Source organism: Neopelma chrysocephalum, unplaced genomic scaffold (genome assembly GCF_003984885.1).
Source record: "Neopelma chrysocephalum unplaced genomic scaffold, ASM398488v2 Primary Assembly neopelma1_98, whole genome shotgun sequence".
Taxonomy (NCBI): domain Eukaryota; kingdom Metazoa; phylum Chordata; class Aves; order Passeriformes; family Pipridae; genus Neopelma; species Neopelma chrysocephalum.
In genome coordinates this window covers 4,965,255-4,988,639 of record NW_020897761.1, presented here as the reverse complement: position 1 = coordinate 4,988,639, position 23,385 = coordinate 4,965,255, and the positions used below count along the sequence as shown (strand labels likewise).

The following is a 23,385-nucleotide window of genomic DNA, read 5'->3' as shown; positions in this document are numbered from 1 at the left end:
CCGGCCCCGCCCGCCGCGCCCCGACAGCATCGCCGGGACCCGGATGGGGCCGCGCCCCCCGCGCGGTGCCCGGATGGAGCCGCGCTCAGCGCCGGCCCCGCTCCCCGCCGGGGCGTACGCGGGTCCCGCACCCTCCGCCTTTCGCCCTCCCCGCAGCCGCCCCGCGGCGGCCCCGCGGGGCGTGGCGCGGTCCTCCCGCGGCCGGGGCGGTGCCGGAGCCGCCGGCGGCTGCCCCGGATCCAGTCGCGGGCGCCGCTTCCTGCGGCCGCCCCGCCTCTCCATGGCGCTGCCCGGCGCGGGTCCTGCCGGGAAGGGAAGGGAGCGGCGCGGGGCGGCAGCGCGGCCTGAGCGGCGGCGGAGCCGCCATGTCCGGGGGCAGCAGCGCCGGCGAGTGGTGCCTCATGGAGAGCGACCCGGGCGTCTTCACCGAACTCATCAAGGGCTTCGGTGAGGGGGCGGCGGGGGCTTTGCGGGGCTGTTCCCGTGCGGGTCGGTGCGGCAGCGGTGCCCCGGCGAGAGGTGCGGGGCTCCGGCCGAGCGGGAGCGCGGGGCTCGGCCCGGAAGCTGCAGCGGGGCCGGAGCGCTCCCGGCGCGGGTGGGGACGAGCCGTCTCTTGTGACCTCCGGCCGCCGTCCCGTCCCTGGCAGCGCCCGCGGGCGGCGGAGCCCCCGGGCCCAGCACGGGCTGTGCGGCGGCGCCCGGCCCTCGCCCACGGGGCCCTCGCCCACGGCACGTGTTGTGCTGCTGGCGGGGAGCGCGGTGAGGACGCGCCGCGTGGAGTCACCGAATCAGTTAGGTTTGAAAAGACCTCTGCGGTCATTGAGTCCAGCCTGTGACCGAGCACCGCTCTGTGAACCAGACCATGGCGCTGAGTGCCGCGTCCAATCTTTCCTTAAACACCGCCAGGGACGGTGAATCCTCCACCTCCCACGGCAGTCCATTCCAATATCTAAGCACTCTTTCTGTGAATAAATTCGTCCTAATGTCCAACCTAAACCTCCCCTGGTGCAGCTTAAGACTGTCCTCTCGCTTTGTTGCCAGTTGCCTGGAAGAAGGGGAGAACAAGCCCACCAGGGCTGAGCTGTGGGCCTTGGCGTTGGGCTGGGCAGTCTGCAAGAGGCTGCTTGGGCTTCTAGAATATTAAATTTTATGTTGAATTGCATTTAAAGTCTTTGGTGATACTGTGAGTTTATGGTTATAGTGACAGCTAAGTCTACACGGGGTTTGGCCAAAGAAGCAAAATGTATTTATGCTGCATTATGTTGATTCATAGTTTCTGTCCTGTCTTTTTCTCACAAGTCCAGGCATGCTTCTCCTTTTCTGTTTTTATTTAACCTATAGATTAATCTTCCACATGTTAAGTATTGAACCTTTTGGGCTTTGTCTTATGCAAATGTCTTGCTTGAGTGTATCATTTACAGGATTTTCAGTCTACTACCATGGGTCTTTTCCTGGAGATAAATATTTTAAGTTCTGCTTTGCACTTGCTGATAATGTCTTTGAAAACAGTGTTGTTTTCAGTTGAGTGGAGGACACGAGGTGACCAAAGACATTTTAATCTCCTCTACTTCTTTCTTAAATGCAAAGCCCATAGATAGACTTATCCATAACCTGGACATATAAGTTGTAAGTGTTTCATATGTCTTTATGTATTTTCTTTCATATGTCTTTGTTTGGTGGCTGCATCCCTTTTAAATGGGTTAATTGAAGAAACCTGTATTTTTCCTTGTTTCAGGCTGTAGAGGAGCACAAGTTGAAGAAATATGGAGTTTGGAACCAGAGAACTTTGAAAAACTGAAGTAAGGCACATGTTTTCTATTTACATTTGTCTGAAGTCACCGAGAGAATGTGTACTAAACTCAGGTGTGCTTTTGGTGGCTTTTTTGTTTGGGGCTTTTTGAATTTGTGTTTTTTCCTTCAGTTTCCACAGAAGTTTATTAGGACTTTGATTTAATGGAATACCTGACAGTTAAATTGCTTTTTATTAATGCCTTGATCCTTAATCTAGCTTTGCCAGGTTTTGAGAGAGGTCCTAATAGCGGCTAGAATGTGGAAATAGATTTCTAATGATTTTGCCATTAGCTTGCATTATATCTTCTAGCAAATTCTGTGACAAATTTCTGTTCTTTGCTTTTATTTTCCTTACTTCCTCACATAACGACATTGCATCTGTTGTCTAAAATAAATTACTTTACTGTACTTACGTACCTCTGTAACTCGTTTTTCCTGCAGAGCCGCTTCCATGTGTATGTGAAGGCAAATAGCCTTGTTATAGCTGAGAACGACTGGTGTCACATGGAACAGTTCTGCTCTCATTAGGCAACATTAATTATTTTACCATTTTGTCCATGATGCATTGTTACCCATATTAATATACAAGATTATAAGAGGAAAATGTCATCTAACTTGGACCATACTCTTGTATCCCACGTGGATACCCCACACTTGCATAATTAACCTCTCAGAAGATGCAGCAATTGTTGCAGTCTGAAAAGCATGATGCGTTTTTAGTAGAAAACTGGAAGTTTCATGAGAGCTCCTCTTTGAATGTTTCATCTGTGTCTAGAAGGATTACCAAAACTTTAGTTCCTGCTCTTGTATGTGATTGACAAATGTTTTGACAGCTATTTATCACTAACCAATTCAAATGGGAGTTGTGTGACTGTAATAGTCAGGAAAACTGGCCCTGACTTAAGTAAGTTACAAGCTGAATGCTAATTTAAATTGGGTTTGTTTAACATATACAGAAGGAAGCCTGAATTGTCTTCTGCCCAATTAAAAGACCACATCTGAACATTTCAGTGGAAGTTCCCTCTGTTTATAAAGAGTGAACAGAATTACCATACCAGCAAACACTTAAATTACAGTATAGACTTCTGGATTCAATACGTTTCATCAGTACAGGTGATCTTTTTTCTATCAATTTTGTTTTTCAGGCCGGTACATGGGCTAATTTTTCTCTTCAAGTGGCAGCCTGGAGAGGAACCAGCAGGTTCTGTTGTTCAGGATTCCAGACTGGATACAATATTTTTTGCTAAGCAGGTATGGCAAGTTCAGTAATTTTCTTAAATTAGTCATGAATCATAGCTTTTAATACTGAAAAATAAGCCACCTTTGTGTTAATATGAACACAAAAATTAACACTTTAGAAGGTGAAATGACTTCAACAAATTCTGAGAGTAAGAACTGTGTATTGAAAGGTGATTAACAAAGCAAATCAGTTTGATATGTTAAGTCAAAAATACCAGCCATGGAAGCGTAAAGCTCGTATTTATTTGTCAGCCCACAGATTAACTCACTCTTCTGTGCAGTAAATAAAGATTTGGTACATGTTCTCAGCAGAATGAGCAAATTATTTTTTTGAAACCACTTTCAACAACTTCTTGGAAGAAATGTTTATTTTGGCCCAGTTTTTATTTCTTATGTTTCTCAAATGCTCTGCAGCTGGGGAAGTATAGCTCTAGGATAATGCTTTCCTTAAGGGTTTGCAGACCGTTTTGGCATGCAAGTTTTAAGTATTTAAATCAGAAAGGTGAGTTTAAATTTGAAATTACAGGAAAAATTGGTTTTGCTGATGTAAGCTATTGTATTTTATTAGATACCAAATAGTACTGACATTTTATGTTAGCATTGACAGACTGCTCTGTGTGTGTTGCTTGCAAGCAAGAAAAGCAAGAGAAAGTAACCAGAATGAAAGCAGGAGTATTTAATAAATGTTTTTAGATCTTTTGCAAGACCTGCTTATGAAACAGTGATAAGTGTAAGTCTAAACAGGAAATGTAATCCTATGTGTGTTAATTACAAAGCATTCATACCAAAAGGCAAAATATTAGGCTTTCTATGAAGACTGTACATAGTCTAGTTGCTGGAGAGTTTTTTCCTCTGGTTGGGGTTTTTTGTTGTTTTATTTCCCACCACAAATGCAGAAGTGTTTTGTATGTAAATTTCAGGATATAAAAAGTCTCCACACACCTGCAGCTAAAAGTATAGAAATATGGAAAACAGTGGAAATAGCTGTCCTGGCCACTCTGTACCTGTGCTTCTGTTGTATTTTATAATCACCTTACTATTTCATACTATTCTGGATGACTTCATTCTTTGGTCTTTTTTAATACTGATTTTCTTCATTGTTCCCCTGCTGCAGCTCTTGAATCCTGCCAAGCACTGCCCACTATTTTTATGATACAATGATCAGCAGTGATTTGTCAAATGTCTTTGTAGTCTGATAGCTCTGATAGGCAGTGGTTTAAGTTGTGACTTCTACCTAATCAAACATACTGCTGGTGATCATAGGCTGTGGCTGCAGAATAGCCATAATGCAAAGAAGCTCAGGAAAATCCTTGATATAACTCTCAAAAGGTAGTTACATGGTAGGAGGAAATTACTCTGATATGAAGCTAGAGACAGGTTTTTGGGTTTGGGTTTTGGTTTGGGTTGTTTGTTCTTTTTTTCAAGATGAAGGTAAATTTTCCCTCACTCAAGGGACTTCATCTTGTTTCCTTTTGGCAGCTGAGGGTCTGCCAGAGTTGCTGTTCTTGTGAATGCTGAAAACTTTCAAAGCATTTGTCTGCTTGCTCTGCTTCTTTTGCCTTCCCCCCCTTCACTTCCCTTTTTGAAGCTTGACACTAAGTTAAGAGGAACTTACTTGAGCTTTGAGATTGCAGAATTTACATTAAAAAATTTGGATAATGGTAGACTTGAGAACAAAACCCACAAAGTTAAAGACTAACAGTGAAAAGTCTTCTTTATTTTGTAGCTTTCTTTGAAACATTCATATTTTAATGTTTTCTTAAGCCTGAATCCTCTTTGTGAAGGTGTAGGAACTTTGTAATCTTCTGCTTCCTTCACCACCTGCCTTTAAGGAGGGTGTGGTGGAGTGACTCTTAATTTTAGCAGGAAAGCAATTTCTAGAAATGTTGACTCTTAAAATAGTAGTACCTGATTACACCACTTGATGGGATGGAATAGATGTTTCAAAAGAAATTTGCAATAAGTTTGAAGTTAGTATCTTTGTCGTGTTTTAGTGTTGTCTGTCAGTCAAGTGCAGTGGCTTAGCAAAATCAGGACATTTTTCTTGTAAACATACATATGCTTGTGGTTTATATCAATTCAGCTTTGTCTGGACTGATACATTGTGGCTGAACAGCTAGTGAAATAGCTGTGAGGAAATTAGTATTAAAAGTCAACAGATGAGTGAAAAAAACTGCTTTGGATGTTTTGGAGGGAGCTGTAATACCAGTTTGGCTCTGGTGACTTTCACATCGAAGAAAGTTAGCCTTGGTTAGAGATGAAACTTGACAAGCAATGTTTTGAGGACTTGTAGAGATTTCTTGAGCAACTGTGTGATCTTATGATGTTGAGAACAGGATGCCTTGGTCCTCTCAGCCTGTCTCCTTTCCATGCCGTGGTTCTGTTCTTCTCTCGCAATGGCTCAGCTGCTCACTGAACTTGTGTGAGCCACTGCAGCTCATCAGCCAGCAGTTTTCTGTAGATGCTCTGTGCATATTTTCTGGGCTGGTCCTCCTGCTGTATTGTGAGATGTATTTGTCCAGTGAGTCTGGACAGGACAAAGCCAGTAACAGGTAAGTGAGAGAGAACGGGAGTTTTTCTATGGTAGTGCTGAGGTGGTTGCGTTTCTTGAGACCATAGTCTGTGAATCCTTCTGAGTCACCCAGGAACAACAAGGAAGATAAGCATTAATATTGAATATTTTTATTGTGAAAGAGCAAGTCCTCCCAGCCATCATTCAACTGGGCTCACATGTCTTTTTTTTATTTTCTCTGTGTATGTTTTAAGCCAAATTTTGTGGTGGCTTTGAGGTCTTTCAAGAAGACTTTTTTCTTCATTACAAAAATGATGATGTAAAATAACAATATGTTCATTTGTAGGCTGGAATCCCAGAACAAATAGATTTGTTAGGAAAATTTTTGACATTTAAGGTTATTTCTCTGTTGATCTGTGTCTTCAAAACTGACATGACAAAGGAGCCTTAAAAATCTGAGGAAGTCTTTGTATCTCTTTCCTTTCCCATACATTTTCTTCTTTTAAATATTATCATCTGAAGATTTTTGGTACAATTCGTTTTACTGCAGACATGTTTTAAAATATGATCCTGAATCCTGTATGAGCAAGACAAAGTTACTGTTAATATGTAACAATAGTTGAGTATGGGAAATAACTGATGTTATTACAGCATAGCTCTGTTTCTATTCAACATCAATTAAATGTTCCATCTTAAAAGTTGTTTAACTGGGGGGAACTTCAGTTAGATGTAAAAGGCTACAGCTCGCAAACTGTGTCCAGGAAAACATCTTTGAAATTGCATTAGGAAACACAGTTTTGCTAAGAAGCTTGTGCATGCTCACATCTTACTCATTTCCACTTTCATAGTGATGTTGTAGTTGAATTCCAAATGACAACTAGATCTTGTTCGGAGTTAAATCAGGATTATGTTTGGGGGTTGAATTTAAAAGTCTGTCTGGTATGCATGCATATTAAAGGTGTTTTTTAATGGTCACTTTTATGTGCACTCATGTTAAATTTGGCCTCCCTGTTATGCCTAGGTATGATTTGGTCCTCTATTTGAGGCCACAGAACTCTGGATGATCTTACATACCCTTTGAGCTAGGATACCTAGGCACAGTGAGGTGAGTTAAGGATACAATTTCAGCCTTAACTCTGAATTTCCTGATTTCTGTGTTGTTTAAGTGGGCCCTTGCTGTTATTTTCACATGCAGGGGCTTCATGGTTATGCCTCCCCAGTGTATTCAGCTTCCCTCTGCACTGCTTGGAGTAGCTGTGTTCTGTGCTCGGCACTGCAGGACTGCAAGTGTCTCTTGACAAAAACGAATGCCATTGTTGCAGACTTGTGAACTACACTTCTTTAGTTTAATAAACTCTTCAGGTTTTATTACTAAAGTAATGGTATCCTGCCTTTGTTTGGTGCCATGTATTTATTTTATTTTGCATTGGTTGATGGTAGAACATTAACTTCATTAATTGGGAATACCTTCAGAAGGAGGGTCTTATAAACGATACTGTTAATAACAAAACATTGGTCTTCAGTTGTCTTTGTGCCACTAAGGGAAGCATCTGTATTTTAACATTTCCAGTACTTAATTGATTTCAATTTTTGACTCTTTCAGGTTTGGTAACATTAAGATAGACCAGATATCCGTGTTAAAGCTAAACTTGGGATATCAGATAACTTCTAAGAAGTACAACTTGCAAGACATTAAACAAATCAGGAAGAGATTTTCAGTAACTGAATATAACTGGAAAAATATTATATCCTTACTCCAAGGAAATAAAAATTTTTAAAACTTTCCGTTTTTTAAACAAGAATAAGTTGTGGAACTTTGTGCTAATGCTGAATTTTTCATGTTGAGCTTTGTAAAACCAACTGTTCTGTACCACTGGGACGCTTCGTAAGTAAAGCCCAGAGGTTTGATGGTTATACTACCACAGCACAGGGTTGTCCACAGCTTTTTTGAAAAGCAAAGTACAAAATCCATCAGATGGAAGATGCGATTTGAGACCTTAAAGTGCTTCAGCCTGAAGTTGATCCAGAAACTCGGACTGGATCCCTAGAGAAAGATACATGCTTAGGAAGTAATGCATCTTGAAGAGTGTGCCAGAGTAGCCTGTTCTAGTGGTTCCTTGTTTTCTTTTAAGCTGAGTTTCACTGGGTGCTGTGGCAATCTTCTCTTGATACATACCTGTATATGTATATTATAATTTTGTTTCAAATATTATTAAATGCCCTTTGTACTTTTGCTAGAAAAATCTTTCAAATACAGGTATATGCTTTAAGTTGGAGTCCTGAATATTGATCAAATACCTTACCAGGGCTTCCTGGACAGAAATATCCAGGCAAATGTTGGGATTTCTGGACATATAAAGAAAATCCTCTTAAGCCTCAAGTAAAAAAAAAAAAGTCCTTTGTGAAAACCTGCATTTATTGTCATTCAGAACATGTTTTCAGCCAATGCTGAGGCACCTTCAATAAGATACATTGGAAATTGGAGAGATGGGTATCCTGAGCAGTTTCCCTTGAAGGATTCAGTAGCTGTGTGTGTACCAGTGCTGGCCTGGCTGTGTGCACTGATGGCATCGTGCCTGTGTGACAGTAAACCTTGCACTTGTCCACATCTGCTACTGCAGTCACATCCTCCTCACTCTGCACTCTTCACCCTCCCTGTGAGCTGCCACTAGCCAGGTACCTCCTTCTTCCACCTTGGTACTTCTCCCATGTCATCTAGATCCAGGAACACTGGATTTTTATGTGCATCACCTGCACTTGCTTCTGTTCCTCTGCTACAGGACTGTTCTTGCTGCCCTTTCCTTATCTTCTGCCTCTCACTTTCTGAAGTTCTGTAATGCATTTTTGTGATGTATTTTCATTTCAACAGCTGGAGGCCACTGGCCTCAGGTCTGCATCTTTTGTATATTGTTTTCTAGCAGTTAGACATTGTTTAGCTTGGTCCTTATATACTTGATCAGACACAACTCATACTGTAGCTGAAATATAAAATTATATTTATGCTCGGTATTGGATGAGCCCACGAATTGCCTGCCAAGTCAGCACAGTTTCAGCATTGATCTTGCCTCTAGGCACAAAATGTCTCTAAATTTCCCTTCCCTTTTTTTTAAGCCATTATTGAGTTATCTTTGCCAAAGCAACTGATTGTTCCATCCTGATTTTTCAGAATAAGTAGTTGCCATTTAGTCCTGTCTCTCTCTATAACGTCCTGTATTAATCAGGCTTTAACAAGTAGAGTTTGCTGTAGTGGCCCTCCCTTTGTTGTAGCAGCACTGTTCTAATATTTGTCAACACAGATGTCCCTACCTTCTCTCTCCTTTCTCTATCAGCTTGGAGTGTTTGTAACCACTGTGTCAGGTTAGCCCACTCTGATCCACTTGGGATCTTCTGCTTTCATCCTAGTGCTACTTTTACAACTGTCTCTGATAACATTCTCTAGTCATATCTGAGAGACTCTTTAGTTCTTGATTCCTTTTCCTATGTAACAGTGTTAATTCAAATTATGCCATTCCTGTAGCCGGGGAGGTTGAATTTTTCTGCTTCTGTTTCATTATTTCAGCCCTTGATGGCTTTTCTTCCTAAGTTCCTAATTTTGCAATTGTGTGTACTCCAGCCCTTGCTTGTGTACCTGCAGTTTGTTTAACCTGAGTTTCACTTGCTGTAATCTCTCTGCATGTGTAGTTTACTCCCTTGATTACCATTTAAGTCAACTAGATCGTAATTTTATTAAATTAAGGAGTGGTTTATTGTTTCTTTATCATCTGCATACAGACATAATCTGAACTGAGAACACCCTGAAGTATAGAAAATGAATATGTAATGTGGCTTATGGTATTAACATAGTAGGTTTTCCTTTGTTATGACTAGCTTTGACTGTAAAACAAGTTGGTCGGGTTTTCTCACTTTTTTTTCCTTCTCCTTTCTTGTTGGAAGTGGTTTCACATTCACAACCCTCAACTAATTTTCATTTTTTTAATACAAAATTCACATCCTCTCTACCAGTCCTATGGTTTAAGTAGCATTTTCAATTGCAGAATAGTGTCATAGACTAAAGATACATTACTTTTTCCTAACCTATAGCTCACTGAGAAAACACTAATATAAAGTCTGTCTTATATTATGGTCTTATAACTTTTGATTACTCTGTTTTTAATTAAATCTCAGATTATATTTAATAATCCTTGTAGTCTCTTTCTTAAAATACTGTGGTTTAGTTTGGGTATTAGTAAACAACATTAAAAACATGGCTTTAATGTGAAGGGGGTTGTTTATATTTTCTAAAAATGGAATATTTAACACTGAAAAGTAACAGTGTCAAACTAGTATCTTACATGTTAGCTTGAAAAGGATAGGTATATTGTAAATTAAGAAAAAAAAAGAAGAATCTTGAAGTATCATATGGCTTATTATAGTATTCAGCAAACTATATTTTGAACAATTTTCACATCTTGGAACACTTCTAAATTTTATTGGTTTATCCCTAGAATATGTGAAATTCTTTTGTCCAACACAACCTTTTAATAAAAATTCTAGGTTCCATAATGTGCTCTATTGCTCTAAATTAATTTTTTTTACTTGCTGTGCCCGGTAGGAATTCTGATTATTTGAAGGAGTTTTCTAGGGGGAGAGTTGATACAATAATGCAATTTGGGCAGCTTGCTTTGAATAGTACTTTGTGTTTTTTCACAGAGATCAGAGGATTCCTACATTTCTTCTGTGTCCTTCATTAATCATTTTAGGGAGATGTCGAGGTAGTAGAATGACAGTTTTTAAATAGAGCTATGAAGTACCAGTTTTGTCAATGAATTGTATATTGCAGCCATCCAGAATTAATTTTACAATTCTCTACAGCAAAAGCTTTTCTGCAGCTACTCAGGCAGCATATCTAGTCTGTTTTAGAGTGAACTTGTAATATGAAGCAGCACAGAAAGTGTGTGTTTGTAACAAAAAATGTTGCCCAGATTAAAGTAATTTTTTATCACCAGTGATGAACAAATTCTCAATACTTTTTTCTAGGTAATTAATAATGCTTGTGCAACTCAAGCCATAATAAGTGTGCTGTTAAATTGTGCTCATCAAGACATCCATCTAGGAGAGACTTTGTCAGAATTTAAGGAATTTTCACAAAGTTTTGATGCTGCAGTAAGTGCCCACCGTTTTCTGTATTTTTTCAGTGTTACAGTGTTATAGCTGTGCTGGCTCACAGTCATTTTGTTACTTCCTTTCAGATGAAAGGTTTGGCACTAAGCAACTCAGAAGTGATTCGGCAAGTTCACAACAGTTTTGCCAGGTAACTCATGTTTTAAATCTAGGCAAAACTGGAGCAAATTCTTTTTAATCTCAGGTTTTTTTAAATTCTCCTTGCAGACAACAGATGTTTGAATTTGATGCAAAGTCTTCAGCAAAGGAAGAAGATGCATTTCACTTTGTGAGCTACGTTCCTGTTAATGGCCGTCTGTATGAGCTGGACGGCTTAAGGGAAGGACCAATTGATTTAGGTAACATTTGGTATTTTTTCTGAACATCTTTCATTGTAACAATAGCTTTTTGAACAATTGGTCAGATATTATAGGCTCAAACCAAGTTATTTATTAAAATAAAAAATGTCTTAAGTTTTCTTAATGTGCAGTTCAGGTTTGTATTTCTTTGTAGTCATTTATATTGTTTTAGTTTTGTTGGACTGAAAATACAGCTTTCTTCCTGCTTCCTCCATGTTTCTTATGATCTCTTCTTTCATTCAGTAATCAAAAGAACAGGCCATGCAATCCATTCTAATACCTTGACAGTTTTGTTGCAAGAGAGAAGTTTACATATTGGCAGCATGGACACAACCGATTCTGAACACTTTTTTTACATTATGTGCTTGTTTCTGCACCCTGCCCTCTTTCTTAGATAACAATTATTTTCCTAATGGTTCTGAAAAAAAATAGCTACTTCCAGCATAGTTTTATTCTCTGTAAGACTTACTCCTGTTTTTGTAGTCTTGCTTAACTTGGTGATATGTGTGCTGTGTTGTGTCCTGAAAAACTCTACAGTGCCTATCATGTATCTGTACTTTCATGTCTGATCAAATGTCAGTGTATTCCACACTCCATTTCCAGGGTGTTTTCCCAATTTTGTTGACAGTTATATTTTATTTTTAGGCTGAGTAATGGCTTGCTGCTAAGTGACTTGTCCTTAGTCAGTCTAGAGATACTGTACAGTCTGCAGACCTACCAGTAACATCATTTTTGTGGTCACAAGATCATGAGTCTCTTCATTTACTTGAAGGTCTTGAAGTTGTTTAAGAGGCATTGTCAGCTTAGGAAATCACCTCTAGTTATTCTCTCATTTATCTCAAAGTCAAGTTATCTATCATATAGCCTTTTATGGTTTTTCTCTGTGTCTGACTTTTTAACATTGTATTGCATCTACAGAGACAAAAATCAAGAGTTAATACTAAACAGACAGCTGTAGCTATCCGTAATGTTTTCTTTTGCTGTCTGTTGTAATGTTGTCATACCAACTAAGTTCTTTCCTCTCATATAAATCTTCCATAACATACTTTCCCCCTATTGTTTTGTGTTATCAACAAAATAAATTGTTAGATGCTTATGCCCTTAAAATTTAGTTTTGCTTCATTGCTTTGGTCACATCTTTATCTAAATATTGTAATTAATAAAATGTCTTCTGCCTCCTGAAAAATCACCTGAGTAATTTGAGACTACAGTTGCTAAGGAAGAACTTGTTACATACTTTCAAGTTGCTGCATACACCTGAATTATCCAAGTCTTGACTTTGCAGTAAATTTTGCCAAGATGGTTAATTTTTTTCTTTGTTTTTCCCTAGGTGCATGCAATCAAGATGACTGGATAAGTGCTGTACGGCCTGTCATAGAGAAGCGTATACAAAAGTAAATGGTCATGATGCCTTTAAAATATAGCACCTTCTATGTGTTTTAAAATTCCTTACTCTTAATTTCCTTCAGTTAAAGAATATCAACTGAATTTCTAAGGAATTATGCCTATGCATCATTTTTATATGCATATCATTGTGTGACTTGAGAACCTATTGCCCAACATGAGATAAATGTGAGACACTGTACTGCTATGGAATTAATCAAAGTAGGTATCTGTGTAGTAAAGAGAGACCCTACTAGTGCTCTGGAAAAAAAGAGCTAGATTGTTATCTCTGTTAAACAACTGTGGGTTTTGCAAGTGAAAACAGAGAGTGTCATGACCATGAATAAAGTTAGAGTGTGTGCTTGTTCTTAGAAGTACTAGATAGTAACTGTATCCATACAGCTGGGATTTAGAGATAACAAGATTTTCTTTGGATATGTGGCTTGTTTTAGAAATTTAGGCTGGAAAAACATACTACGTAAGTTTTCCTACTTGTTGACTCTGACTCCAAACAGCAGCCCTAAATGTGCTAGAAATAAAGTTGATTTTATGCCATTTTTAGAAAATAATTTTAAAAGCTTTTGCTTGAAGACTTATTTTTAGTAAGCAAAGCATTACTACCAAATTGCATTTGGAGAATTTAAACTGTGAAAGGCCTGCTAGTCTAATTGTTGAATGTACTTTTCACACTGTATGAAGAAGTCTCCCATGTTTTCTAACAAGTAATAGTAATGAGAAAGTAAAAACTATTGTGTGCAGCGGTCTTCTGCAACTTTTATTGTCAACTATATAGTGTTTTGTTTTCCTTTTTTCACAGTTTAAGTGTTTATGTTTTGTGACCACAGACAGGAATAGTAATATCTGGGGAGAGGAGGTTATTAGGAGTTACAAATTGGGTAGAATTCATTTGAGGCAAGATTAGATCTGTAGCACAACTTCATTTAATAGATCCATTTGAAATGTTGTTTCCACGAAATGCATTCCCTTCTAATGAAATAGAGGAGGAGGTTTTTGAATTGTCATGTTAGTGACTAATTTTGAAAGTGGGTTGTTTTTGTTGTTTTGTTTTTCTGTTCCTCCTTTAGATACAGTGAAGGTGAGATAAGGTTTAACCTGATGGCTATTGTGTCTGACAGGAAGATGATATATGAGCAGAGGATTGCAGAGTTACAGCAACAGCTTGCAGAGGTAGGCCATGATATTTACATTACTGCAGTAGTTCTCTAGTAGTTCTGTGTGTTTGCTTTACTATTCACCTCCTTTCCTTGCTCCAAATGGAGTATCAGTAAAGAAAGCAGGGAAGGATTACTATTAGTGCTTCCCTGTGCAGCACAGTCACTGCTGCAGCTCTGGTTCCTTCGCAGTTACATCCCAGAGCTGATCTGAGCATGGGTACAGTGTGACCATGTCATTGTGGCTTTCAGTCTTGACTCCTCTGCTGTGGTACTGGAATTGTTCTTTACCTAGTGCCTGAGCTAACTGCTTATACCTAACTGAGGAAATTCCTGGAATATTTTTATAACTGTGATACCCTAATGTGTGATAGAAATATTCTGAAGACAAGACTTAGTTTAGGTTTTTTTCTGTTTTGTGGAAGGAGGAGCCTATGGATACAGATCAAAGTAGTAATATGCTAAGTTCTATACAATCAGAAGTTGCAAAATACCAGATGTTAATTGAAGAAGAGAACCAAAAATTAAAAAGATATAAGGTATGTAGCCTTTGCTTTTCTGATGAAATTATTGCAACAGTTGTAAGAAAAAGCTGGTTTTTATACCTATGGGAGCTGCTGCAGTTAATGTGAAAGAACTGGATGGGGACTAGAAGATAGTTGAGCGATATAATAATAACTTTAATGTTTTTAATTTATTTTTAGATCGAAAATATTAGAAGAAAACATAATTACCTGCCTTTCATCATGGAATTATTAAAGACTCTAGCAGAGCACCAGCAGTTAATACCATTAGTAGAAAAAGTGAGTATTTTCTAGCTGACTTTTAAGAAACAGTATATTACTATAATTCTTCATACCTTCTATGTAAAATTAAATAAACCCATGACATTTATGGCTCCAAGATATTTGACCACATTTTTTAACAGCTACGTTCACGTGTATTGCTACTTTACCTTGTTCTCAAGAGGCACAGTTTCAGTGCAGATTGGAGATTGTGGGACAAACCAACTTTGCAGTATTAGGCAAAGGCAAACTGTATCTCCCCTTTAATAAACTAAACAAATTTTTCTGATGGTGATTTAGGAAGAGGCAGTTCAATATCATCTAAATCACATTACAGGGCGTAAGGTGCTGCAATACAAGAGATGTAAGATTTGGGCTTTTCTGCATGGATAATTAAAAATCCTATTGAAATTATGATACGTAGGTTCAGTTAGTATGTGATAGAGTTCCCCATATCATTCCTGATATCCCTTTTTGAGCCGCAGAGTGTTTGGATGTGCACCCCAGGACTGTCCGCGATGGGTCCCTTTGGCCAGTGCGGACTCTCCCCGCCCAGTTTGGTGCAGTACCGGGCTGTGACCGCCTGGTGGCAGCCGTGGCACAGGGACGGGAGCTCTGAATTCTTTCCCTCCTTTTCCCTGTTCTACTCATTTATGGGCTTTACTTTCCCCCTATTTAAGGTGTTTAGCTATTAACATTGATTTACTGTTAAGGTTTGTATTAAAACTTAGTTATTAAAGAGTTTCTGTCACTTTGGTAAGGTTATTAAACTGGCTGGTCAAGTACTTGAGGTGTACTGAGCTCAGTGCTGGTTTGCATATCTGCTCGTGTGCCAGAGGCAGTATCCCTGGTCTTGAACTCACTGAGAGAGGATCTCTGTATTATTATAATGAAAAAAAAAGCTATATATTATTTTAACAAGTCCATTCTTTAGCTGAATTTACTTAGGAAGTATGTTTACTGGCCTGTAGCTTACAAGACAGTAACTTCTAGTTTTTAATCTTTTCCTTCTTTGGGTAATGTGTGGAATTTTAATCCAGTTTCATGTTGGCAGGAGTCATTTATAACACCATCAAGCTGCTTTTACAAGCAAATTTCCAGTGGACCTGAGCAGCTGGTGATAGATCTTAATTCTAAACACAGAATTAGATACTTTTCTGTTCAATAACAAGTGATACAAGCAGCAACCTGATTCAGAATGAACAAATATTTTGTCAGAAAATTGGCTGATATTGCTTCTGAACTGGCCCCTCTTCTTGGCCAGCCTGTCTTTTAACTAAATCCATAAGGAAAAATGCTAGTTCCCTGTCAATTTGAGCCATTTGTAATTGATACAAGTTCTATAAGAATTTGTCTGCAAATATCTTGGTAGGAACTCTTCTGGGTTTTTTTCCCACTCATCTGAAAGATCTAAAACACTAAGATCTTGGTCATTGCAGAGTTCAGTTTTGCTAGTCAGTGTGTCTGAATGCAGTGTTTCCTTGTGACACAGAATGTTTTCATTAGGAAGAGTTATTTCTTTGTTAGATGAAATTAATATGATGGTATGAAAAATGAGGGCTTAAATTATGTTTTAAAAATAGTGCTTTTCCCCCTCTCATTTTCCCCATGGAAATCACCTAATCTTAATTTCCTTTGTATTATTTATTTAAGTCTGTATCTATTCTTAAAAGCCTTCTGAAGGGTTTAAATTTACATTTAAAATGTTTCTTTTTACAATATATTTTGATGTTCAGGAATGTAATGAGCAGTCATTCAAAGCTTCAGAAAGATCTCTCTTCTCGGAGCTTGACATCATCTCCCTTTGTTTTCTAGGCGAAAGAAAAACAGAATGCCAAAAAAGCTCAGGAGGCCAAGTGAAGATGACTTTGCATAATACATACAGTTATTTGCTTCTGAAACTATTTTCATGACTACAAATAAAACTTTTCATAAACTTCAAATTTTGTCCAGTGCACGTTTGACAGTTGTAACACTTTGTCTTGTACTGTATGCACGGGTCTGATTCCTTCCTTCCCCTGCATCTTGTGCATGTAGTACTGCTAAGCAATGTTTAAGTTCTCTTCAAATTCAGTATTTAACAGTCTGTCTGATTGCTGAAAACTTGGGAAGTGGACCCAAAAATGTGCAAGGAGAACGTACCCAATTTGTCCCGTTTGAACATATAACGATACAAACGCCAGAGTTTTAAGCATAAGCATGAGCTTTCTTTGCTCATCCCTACTAACAGTTACAATACCTTCCAGTTGTTCAGTGGCATAGCCTGTGTCTTTGTTTTTATGAAGTATGTGTCTAATTTTTTTACAAAATTGAAAAGTATGAATTTAGCTGTAGAAACATTTGCAAAGACCAATGTATAATCTTAAAAGAACTGCATTGCTTTAGTAGAAGAGATAATAAATATTCCCATTTTTATTTTGGCAAACTTTCTTCTGTGGTATTTTATTCCTGGGTAAGATAATTAGGATATGGAGTTCATCAGCCTTGGGACTGTGAGTATGTGCATTCTAAATTTGGGTTAGAAGGGGAGTTATGCTGTTGTTTTGGGGAGTTAATATCCTTGGATATAAGCTATTACTATTCTGGAGTATGTTAAATTCAAGTCTTTAAAGCAATGTTTTTTATTTGACCTTGAGAGGTAATTTAATATAAGAAGAAAAGTGTGTGGAGGATTATTGTTGTTAAAATCATTGTGATGGAAGACACTTGCACTGTCTTCTGTGGACCAAGGGGAACATCTGGGGGATGGAGCTCACTTGGTGTCCTGCCACCTTAAAAACTGCTTGCACTATGAATAGACAAATTGCTTTAGTATGAATAATAACAGGTCATTGCAACAATACACACTATTTGAATTACTCAAACACTGTCACTGTATGTGAATTTGTTTAGAACACTTCCTGTTTCCTCCTGAAAGGTTTGGGTAAAAAAACAGAAAGAAAAGCAAGAGAACTTTGATTGTTTGGAAGGCATTTTAAACTTAAAATGCTTGTTTCCCTTACTTTGCCTATGGGCTTACTTTGTTGAACTGTGAGTTCCTGTGGTCTTCTAGGCTTGTATGATGAAAATATAGTGTATTTAGAGAATTTTTTGAAACCCCAATATGAAACAAATTCTGTTATCTGTTGGTGCTTCATATATATTGCATATATATTAACAGGATAAAGTTTTGGCTGAAGAAAAACATTTACTGTGGTCTTCTACTGCTGGAAGGATCTCCTTGAGTCATTGCTGTGGCTGGAAGGGTAAGATGTGTTTCAGAAAAGAACATCAGATCCATATTCATGTTCTGTACAAAGTTGATCAGGTTAATGAGAACACAAATGTGTGTGTGAGAGTCTCCCACTTTAGTAAATCATTGCAGCATTATTGTCCAGGGGAAGAGAAAGACACTTCCTCTGTAACAGTAATTTCTGATCTTAAAATTCCATTTGAAACTCCATTTCAGCTTGTTGAAAACATTTGTCTCTCTTTTTATGTGGTGACCTGACGATTCCTGCTGCACCCTGTCATCCTTGGAGAATTTTGATGTCTGCCATAAAATTTTGCTGTTAATAGATGTCAGCTTAAACTCTACTGAAGTCACTCCATTCTCCTTTTATTTGCATGCTTGAGCATGTACAAAAGGAAAAGGAATTTTGCCGAAGCAGAAAATTATTTTTGCAATTATCAACAAATTTTAATACTAATTTTTTTAGAAATTAGAAAACTTGTATTGCAAGCAAACTGTCTGGGTTTGTGGAAGGCAAAAAAGGATGGATGTAAAGATCAAATTTTCACAAAATCTGTTAGTCCAATGTGTAAATGAAAAATATTTTTCTTTGAAAATGCTGTTTAATGCAGAAGTAGAGCAAGTCAAAACTGGTGTTCTGTGTTATAGAATCTTTATTTATTTCCTGATCAAAACCCTTTTGATAATTTTTTACTATTTTCACTGAATTTGTGGAACCATTTTTTCATGTGTGTCTTGGCTTTAAAGGCTATTATTTGTTTATTGCCTACTTTTAGGACAGTGTCACATGAACACAAAGCCGGGTATGAAGCTGATGAATGTCCAGGTTTGGCTGGGCTACAGTTAATTCCAAGTAGCTGGTACAGTGCTGTGTTTTGGATTAAGTATGAGAATAATGTTGATAACACAGTGGTGTTTTTAGTTGTTGCTAAGTAGTGCTTATACTCGGTAAAAAACTTCTCAGCTTCTCATGTCCTGCCAGCAAGGAGGCAGGACATGAGGAGCTGGGAGGGGACACAGCCAGGACAGTGATTCCAGTGGCCAAAGGGATATTTCATAGAATGTGACATCATGCTCTGCGTTTAAACTGAGGGGAAAGCTGACCAGGGGCTCTACTCTAGAGCAAGCTGGGCATCAGTCAGCCAGCAGTGAGCAGTTACACTGTGAGCACATGTACATTCTAATTCTATAACTATTACCATCATCCTGTTCTGACCCTTTGAGCTGCCTTTCTCTCAACCCACGAGTTTTCTCACTTTTCTGATTCTCTTCCCCATTCCGCTGGTGGAAAGTGATGAGCAACTCTGTGAGGCTGAGTTGGCAGCTGGGGTTAAACCAGGACAATGAATTAGCAAATTAAAGGTGCTCAAAAAATCAAATTAGAGATTTGGGCCTTAAACTATCTTACAGTTTTCAGAAACTATTTTGTTGTATGTAGAATGGTGAAAGGTTTGTGTTCTGATTTATTTCAAGGACCACTGTGTTCTGTTGGTATAAACAAATGGTGTGGCATAGCTGTCAGAACTGAAATTTGGGTATAATGAGAATAAGCAGTAAGTTCCATTTCTGTGAAGAATTTTGCCACGCAACTGCTTTTTCCTTTGGCTCAAAAGAGATCAGTGTGTCTCCCATTTGCTAAAAGTTTGCAAGCATAAAATCCCAAGCTTCAGTGTGATCTCTGGCTGCTAGTCTTAGCACAGTACATAAAAATTTTAGAATCCTACTGTAGCCTGATTTCTTCCTTCACAGGGTAACATTTTATATTTTGTACGTGACTTATTTCTAAAGAGTTTTGTGCAGCTGAAAATGCGATGATAAATTCAAGTCAGTGTTTTATCTGCAGCCAGTAATGGAATCTTTAAGCATAGTTTGTCATCATTAAGGAAAGTTTTAAAAGTGTGTTACCTTGTATTTGTTGGAGGCTAAGGGAAATATATCTGAAAAGTTATTTTAGCTCTCGTTAGTCATAGTAGTTAAACTGTGAACCTGAACTTTAAGAGCGTTTGCCAGGATTTGGGTAGTGCATCCAGAGAAACTGCAGGGCTGTATTTCTAGATGACTGGCTGAGAAGAAGCAGTTCTCAGCAGCACTGGTTGTGAACTTTGAGAAATGTTTTCTTGCTCCCTCACCAAGTAAATAGAATTAACATCAAAATTAGAAAATACGGAATCACCTACTGCTTTCAAGTTATAGTAATTTGCCAGAAAACAAAAATCCTGTGTTCTTAGCCAGTGATACAGTACTTACTGGTGTGGTGAATAACAATATTTACCTGTCAAAGACACAGCATGTGTTACTGTGCATGTCATGTTTGGCAGACTTTAAGTGTGATCTTACAGCATGGGCTGAGCTGTTTATGTTCTTTATCCCAATACTGTATCAGTAAATCAAAGTTTCATGTTAACATTTAAGTGGTTTCTGTGCTTAGACCTGATGAGTGTAAAGAAATGAAATAATTCTTACACATTTCTCAAACTGCTCCTGTGATGACTGAAATCTTTTCAGTTGATTATCCTGCAGCTTCCTTAAAAGTTGGCTTACTACTGGGATTGAAGGGGAACCTACTTCCTAGGTGTTTTCAAAGCCTGGTGTGGTACCTAACCCCCCAGGTAGGTACTAAACCTTTCATGTTTCACCTTAAACTCAGTCATGTTCCCTGTTTCTGTTGGTAGGTGGCTGATCGATGTCTTGGTAAGTTAAAGCCTATTTTGATATGGCAGTGATAGCATCCAACTTTACTGGATTTATAAGGCGTGGAACATTCTGGCTTCTGATGAACATCAACCACAGAATGTTTTAGTGGTCTTCAGGTTGGAAGCACTTCTTCAGTCTTGTCTTGAGAAAGCTGAAACTCCTCATTCTGTTAGTGAAACAGTGTTTGCTTAATCAGCCTGGTTTGGTTGAAGACAGGGAGCTTTCTGGAAGAATTAGAGTTGATGCTGAAATACGCACTGTCAGACTTGTCTGTGAAGTCCCTGGGTTTAAGTAGGGTGACTCAGCTGCATCAAACTGACAGTGCAGTTACTCCCACAGTAAAATTAATGTGTCCAGCAAAGAATACTTGATCAATTTTGTTTTCAACCTCAAAAGCATAATAGGAAAGTGGAGAAGTGTCAAGTTTATAGCCTGTATTCACTTAATACCTTTGTGAAAGAGTGCTGGTGTTCCTGCAAAAACATTTTATCATGATTTGCTACTCTAAGAAGCTTTATCCAATTTAAATCCTTACAGAGTGCTCAGAATACTGTGAATCATTTTAGCAACAAAATTTTTATTATGGAATTATGTTACAGATAAGTTTTGTAGAGTAGAAAAAACCATTTTTTGTTAAAACCAGTAAAAATTGGATCATTAAGGATGTACGGGCTTGATCACCTTGTGCCTTGCTAGTGAAATTTCTTTCCTGAAAGTTTATGCATTTCTGAAATGGGAATTATGTGAGATTATAAAATACAGATTTTCTCCGAGGTCCCTGAACATTCTCATCAAATAAAATGGAAAGAGAAAGTCATCCTATGCATTCCCTCCAGCTGTGGGGAAATGTTACAGGTCTTTCTTTTTGGTTTGGTTTGGTTTGGTGAACACCTGATAGGGATATTTAAATCAGTCATCTCTATGCAGTAGGTTCATAAGAAGTTCTGCTGGCAATCTCACTCTTTTTGTTCAAGCAATCTCTTTTTAGTGGAAGTGGTGATCGTGCAGAGTTGTTCCCACAGAGTTACAATTATAAAGTTAAGTGAAACTGAGGTACATTTCTCTGTTACATATAGTAGCTGCAAATGTTGGTTTAGCCATGGAGCCTTTTTGTCTGCTCTGGATAATCTCACTTTCCTCCATTAATAATATCTAATAGAGTTTGTTATATTGAAGGCACTTTGAAAATCTGGTTAAATATTTTTCCGTGATAAGCAAGTATTTTCCATATTTTGTGTGATTTGTTTATGCTTTAGTTACACCAATTGAAGATTATGTTAATATTTGACTTCTTTTTTTCAATATACACATTGCTAATTGCTGGGATTACGTCTCTGACAATAACTAAGCAAATCATCTGCAATGTTATCAGTGTCTGATATTTACAGTCCAGTGAATGAAAAATAAAGCGTGCTTTATGTAAATATTTTTACTAATTTCTGCTAACGTTATCGATGGCAGACTGGTACCAAGGTAATCATTGTATCCCAATTTAAACAAGAAAACATTAAATAGCTGTAGGGTGTTTTTTATAAAAATAATTTCTGGTTTGAACATCCAGTAGCACCTCTTACTTGAAACACTTGCTGTGCAAATGTGCACAAAAGTGTGTATGTGAATTAACATTTCTTCACATCAAATGCAGAAAAATGGTATTGCTAAGTTGTTGTACTCTGAGAGTTGATGGAAAAGTAAAGATTATCTTGAGGAAGCAAGGCATGTGCATAGAGTTCTGCTGATAGTATTAAAGTGACCCTTTGAACAGCTGGACATATTTGACTTGACTCATCGTGGTTACTTTGTGGTGTGCTTCAAAAATTAAAACAGCATTGTGGCTTATGAGTACTGTTTCTCAATAGAAAAAATGTTTTCTAAGAGAGGAAAAGAGTATCATGAGCTTTTTCTTGTGCCATGTCCTTCTAATTCCACTTCTTGTTTTTTCCAGTAATGCATTGGTGACTTCTCAATCACTCAAAAATCTGTAAAGCATTTCAGGAAGTTTGGCACTCAGTATTTACTTTGAGGTCTTAATGTGATAGCACTAAGAGGTGAACTAAACATGACTACAGATTGCTCTTAAGGGGAAAAAGAAGAGTTTTAAAAGTGAAGCTTCTTCAGCTGCTTTCATTTGTTTTTTCCCTGTTCCATTTTTTAAATGTCACCCTGTCCTCCATCTCTGTATCTCTATTCACATGAGAGCAGGGATTTGCTGTCTAAAGTGATGAAGCATCGTCAGATAGGTATTTTTAGGAACTGTGTATGTCTGTGAATGATGTTTTTTCATCCAGTTTTATCAGAAAGGTGGAACTAGCCAAACAGACCATGACTTTAATCCTGAAAGTGCTCTAGTGACGAAGGAGAGAAATGTAGCTTGTTATCATAGCCCTGGGAATGACAATAAGCATTTTTGTTCATTTATCTCATCTTTTAATGTAAAGCTGTGGTGTGGGAAGAAGTGGTATCTTTGCAGTGACTCCTGTCTTCATCCAGACCATTGTTTCCTCAGTGCAGAGAATATTTATACTGTCAAAAGTTACCAATGTAAGATGATGTATTAGTTTTCTCTTTGTGTTTAGTTTTTTCCCCTTCTGTGAACTCATTCCCAACTCTGGTAAAAAGTGAGAGTGAGAGATGTACTGAGTTTTCTATATCTCTCTCTCATGTGAAGGAAAAAAATCATTAGAATTACATGTTGATATGTGGAAATGAGACAGACATAACTATCTCCCTGACAGGAACTAGTAGAGACTATTACTTAATAGTCTGTGTACTAGTGAAAAAAACTACTTCTTGCCTGCCTGACAGATGATAAAAGAGAGCTTCTCTTAGGGCAGTTTTCACACAGTGCTGAAAAGTCGAGAGATAAGGACAGTAGGATTATGCTGTCCCAGATCCCTGATACTCCTTATCCAGGGCTCACCTGTGTCTCTGTACAGTCTTACAGGTGCCATGGAAAAAACACCGGGGGAAAGGAGGTCTGTGCAGATTCTTCTCTACACATCCTCCAGTTCAGTAAGCTTATAAAAGCAAACAAACCCAACCCCTGACTCACTGACTTCCCTTGTCCAGGTTCTTCCCT

The 23,385-nt window shown here is 38.3% G+C and overlaps 1 protein-coding gene and 1 long non-coding RNA gene across 5 annotated transcripts in view; one reads left to right on the top strand and one right to left on the bottom strand.

The window, feature by feature from the left end:
• The window catches only part of LOC113973072, a 25,608-nt gene extending 20,748 nt beyond the window's left edge, over window positions 1-4,860 (bottom strand). The window contains exons 1-2 of the long non-coding RNA XR_003536115.1: window positions 4,849-4,860; window positions 2,623-2,624 (exon numbers count right to left, since the gene is read on the bottom strand). This is a non-coding gene — a long non-coding RNA (uncharacterized LOC113973072). The remainder of the gene's footprint in view (window positions 1-2,622; window positions 2,625-4,848) is intronic.
• UCHL5 (ubiquitin C-terminal hydrolase L5) lies at window positions 293-16,805 on the top strand. 4 transcript variants are annotated; one of them, XM_027694685.1, is made up of 11 exons: window positions 293-447; window positions 1,736-1,799; window positions 2,937-3,042; window positions 10,559-10,684; window positions 10,771-10,832; window positions 10,910-11,040; window positions 12,371-12,434; window positions 13,509-13,611; window positions 14,021-14,134; window positions 14,300-14,398; window positions 16,196-16,805. In XM_027694685.1, exons 1-11 carry the CDS (start codon window positions 366-368, stop codon window positions 16,238-16,240), a joined length of 996 nt encoding a protein of 331 aa, XP_027550486.1. In that variant the 5' UTR covers window positions 293-365; the 3' UTR covers window positions 16,241-16,805. The 4 variants fall into 4 exon arrangements, with proteins under 4 accessions (XP_027550486.1, XP_027550487.1, XP_027550488.1 ...); XM_027694686.1 differs by having other exon boundaries at window positions 310-447; window positions 14,024-14,134; XM_027694687.1 differs by lacking the exon at window positions 14,021-14,134 and having other exon boundaries at window positions 310-447.
• Window positions 16,806-23,385: the final 6,580 nt, after the last annotated feature.

Excerpts from the sequence above, each read along its gene's own strand:
- UCHL5 (XM_027694685.1), top strand. The coding sequence starts at position 366 with ATGTCCGGGGGCAGCAGCGCCGGCGAGTGGTGCCTCATGGAGAGCGAC. Across the intron at positions 3,043-10,558 it reads CAATATTTTTTGCTAAGCAG|GTAATTAATAATGCTTGTGC; the intron begins GTATGGCAAGTT and ends ACTTTTTTCTAG. Across the intron at positions 10,833-10,909 it reads GTTCACAACAGTTTTGCCAG|ACAACAGATGTTTGAATTTG; the intron begins GTAACTCATGTT and ends TTCTCCTTGCAG.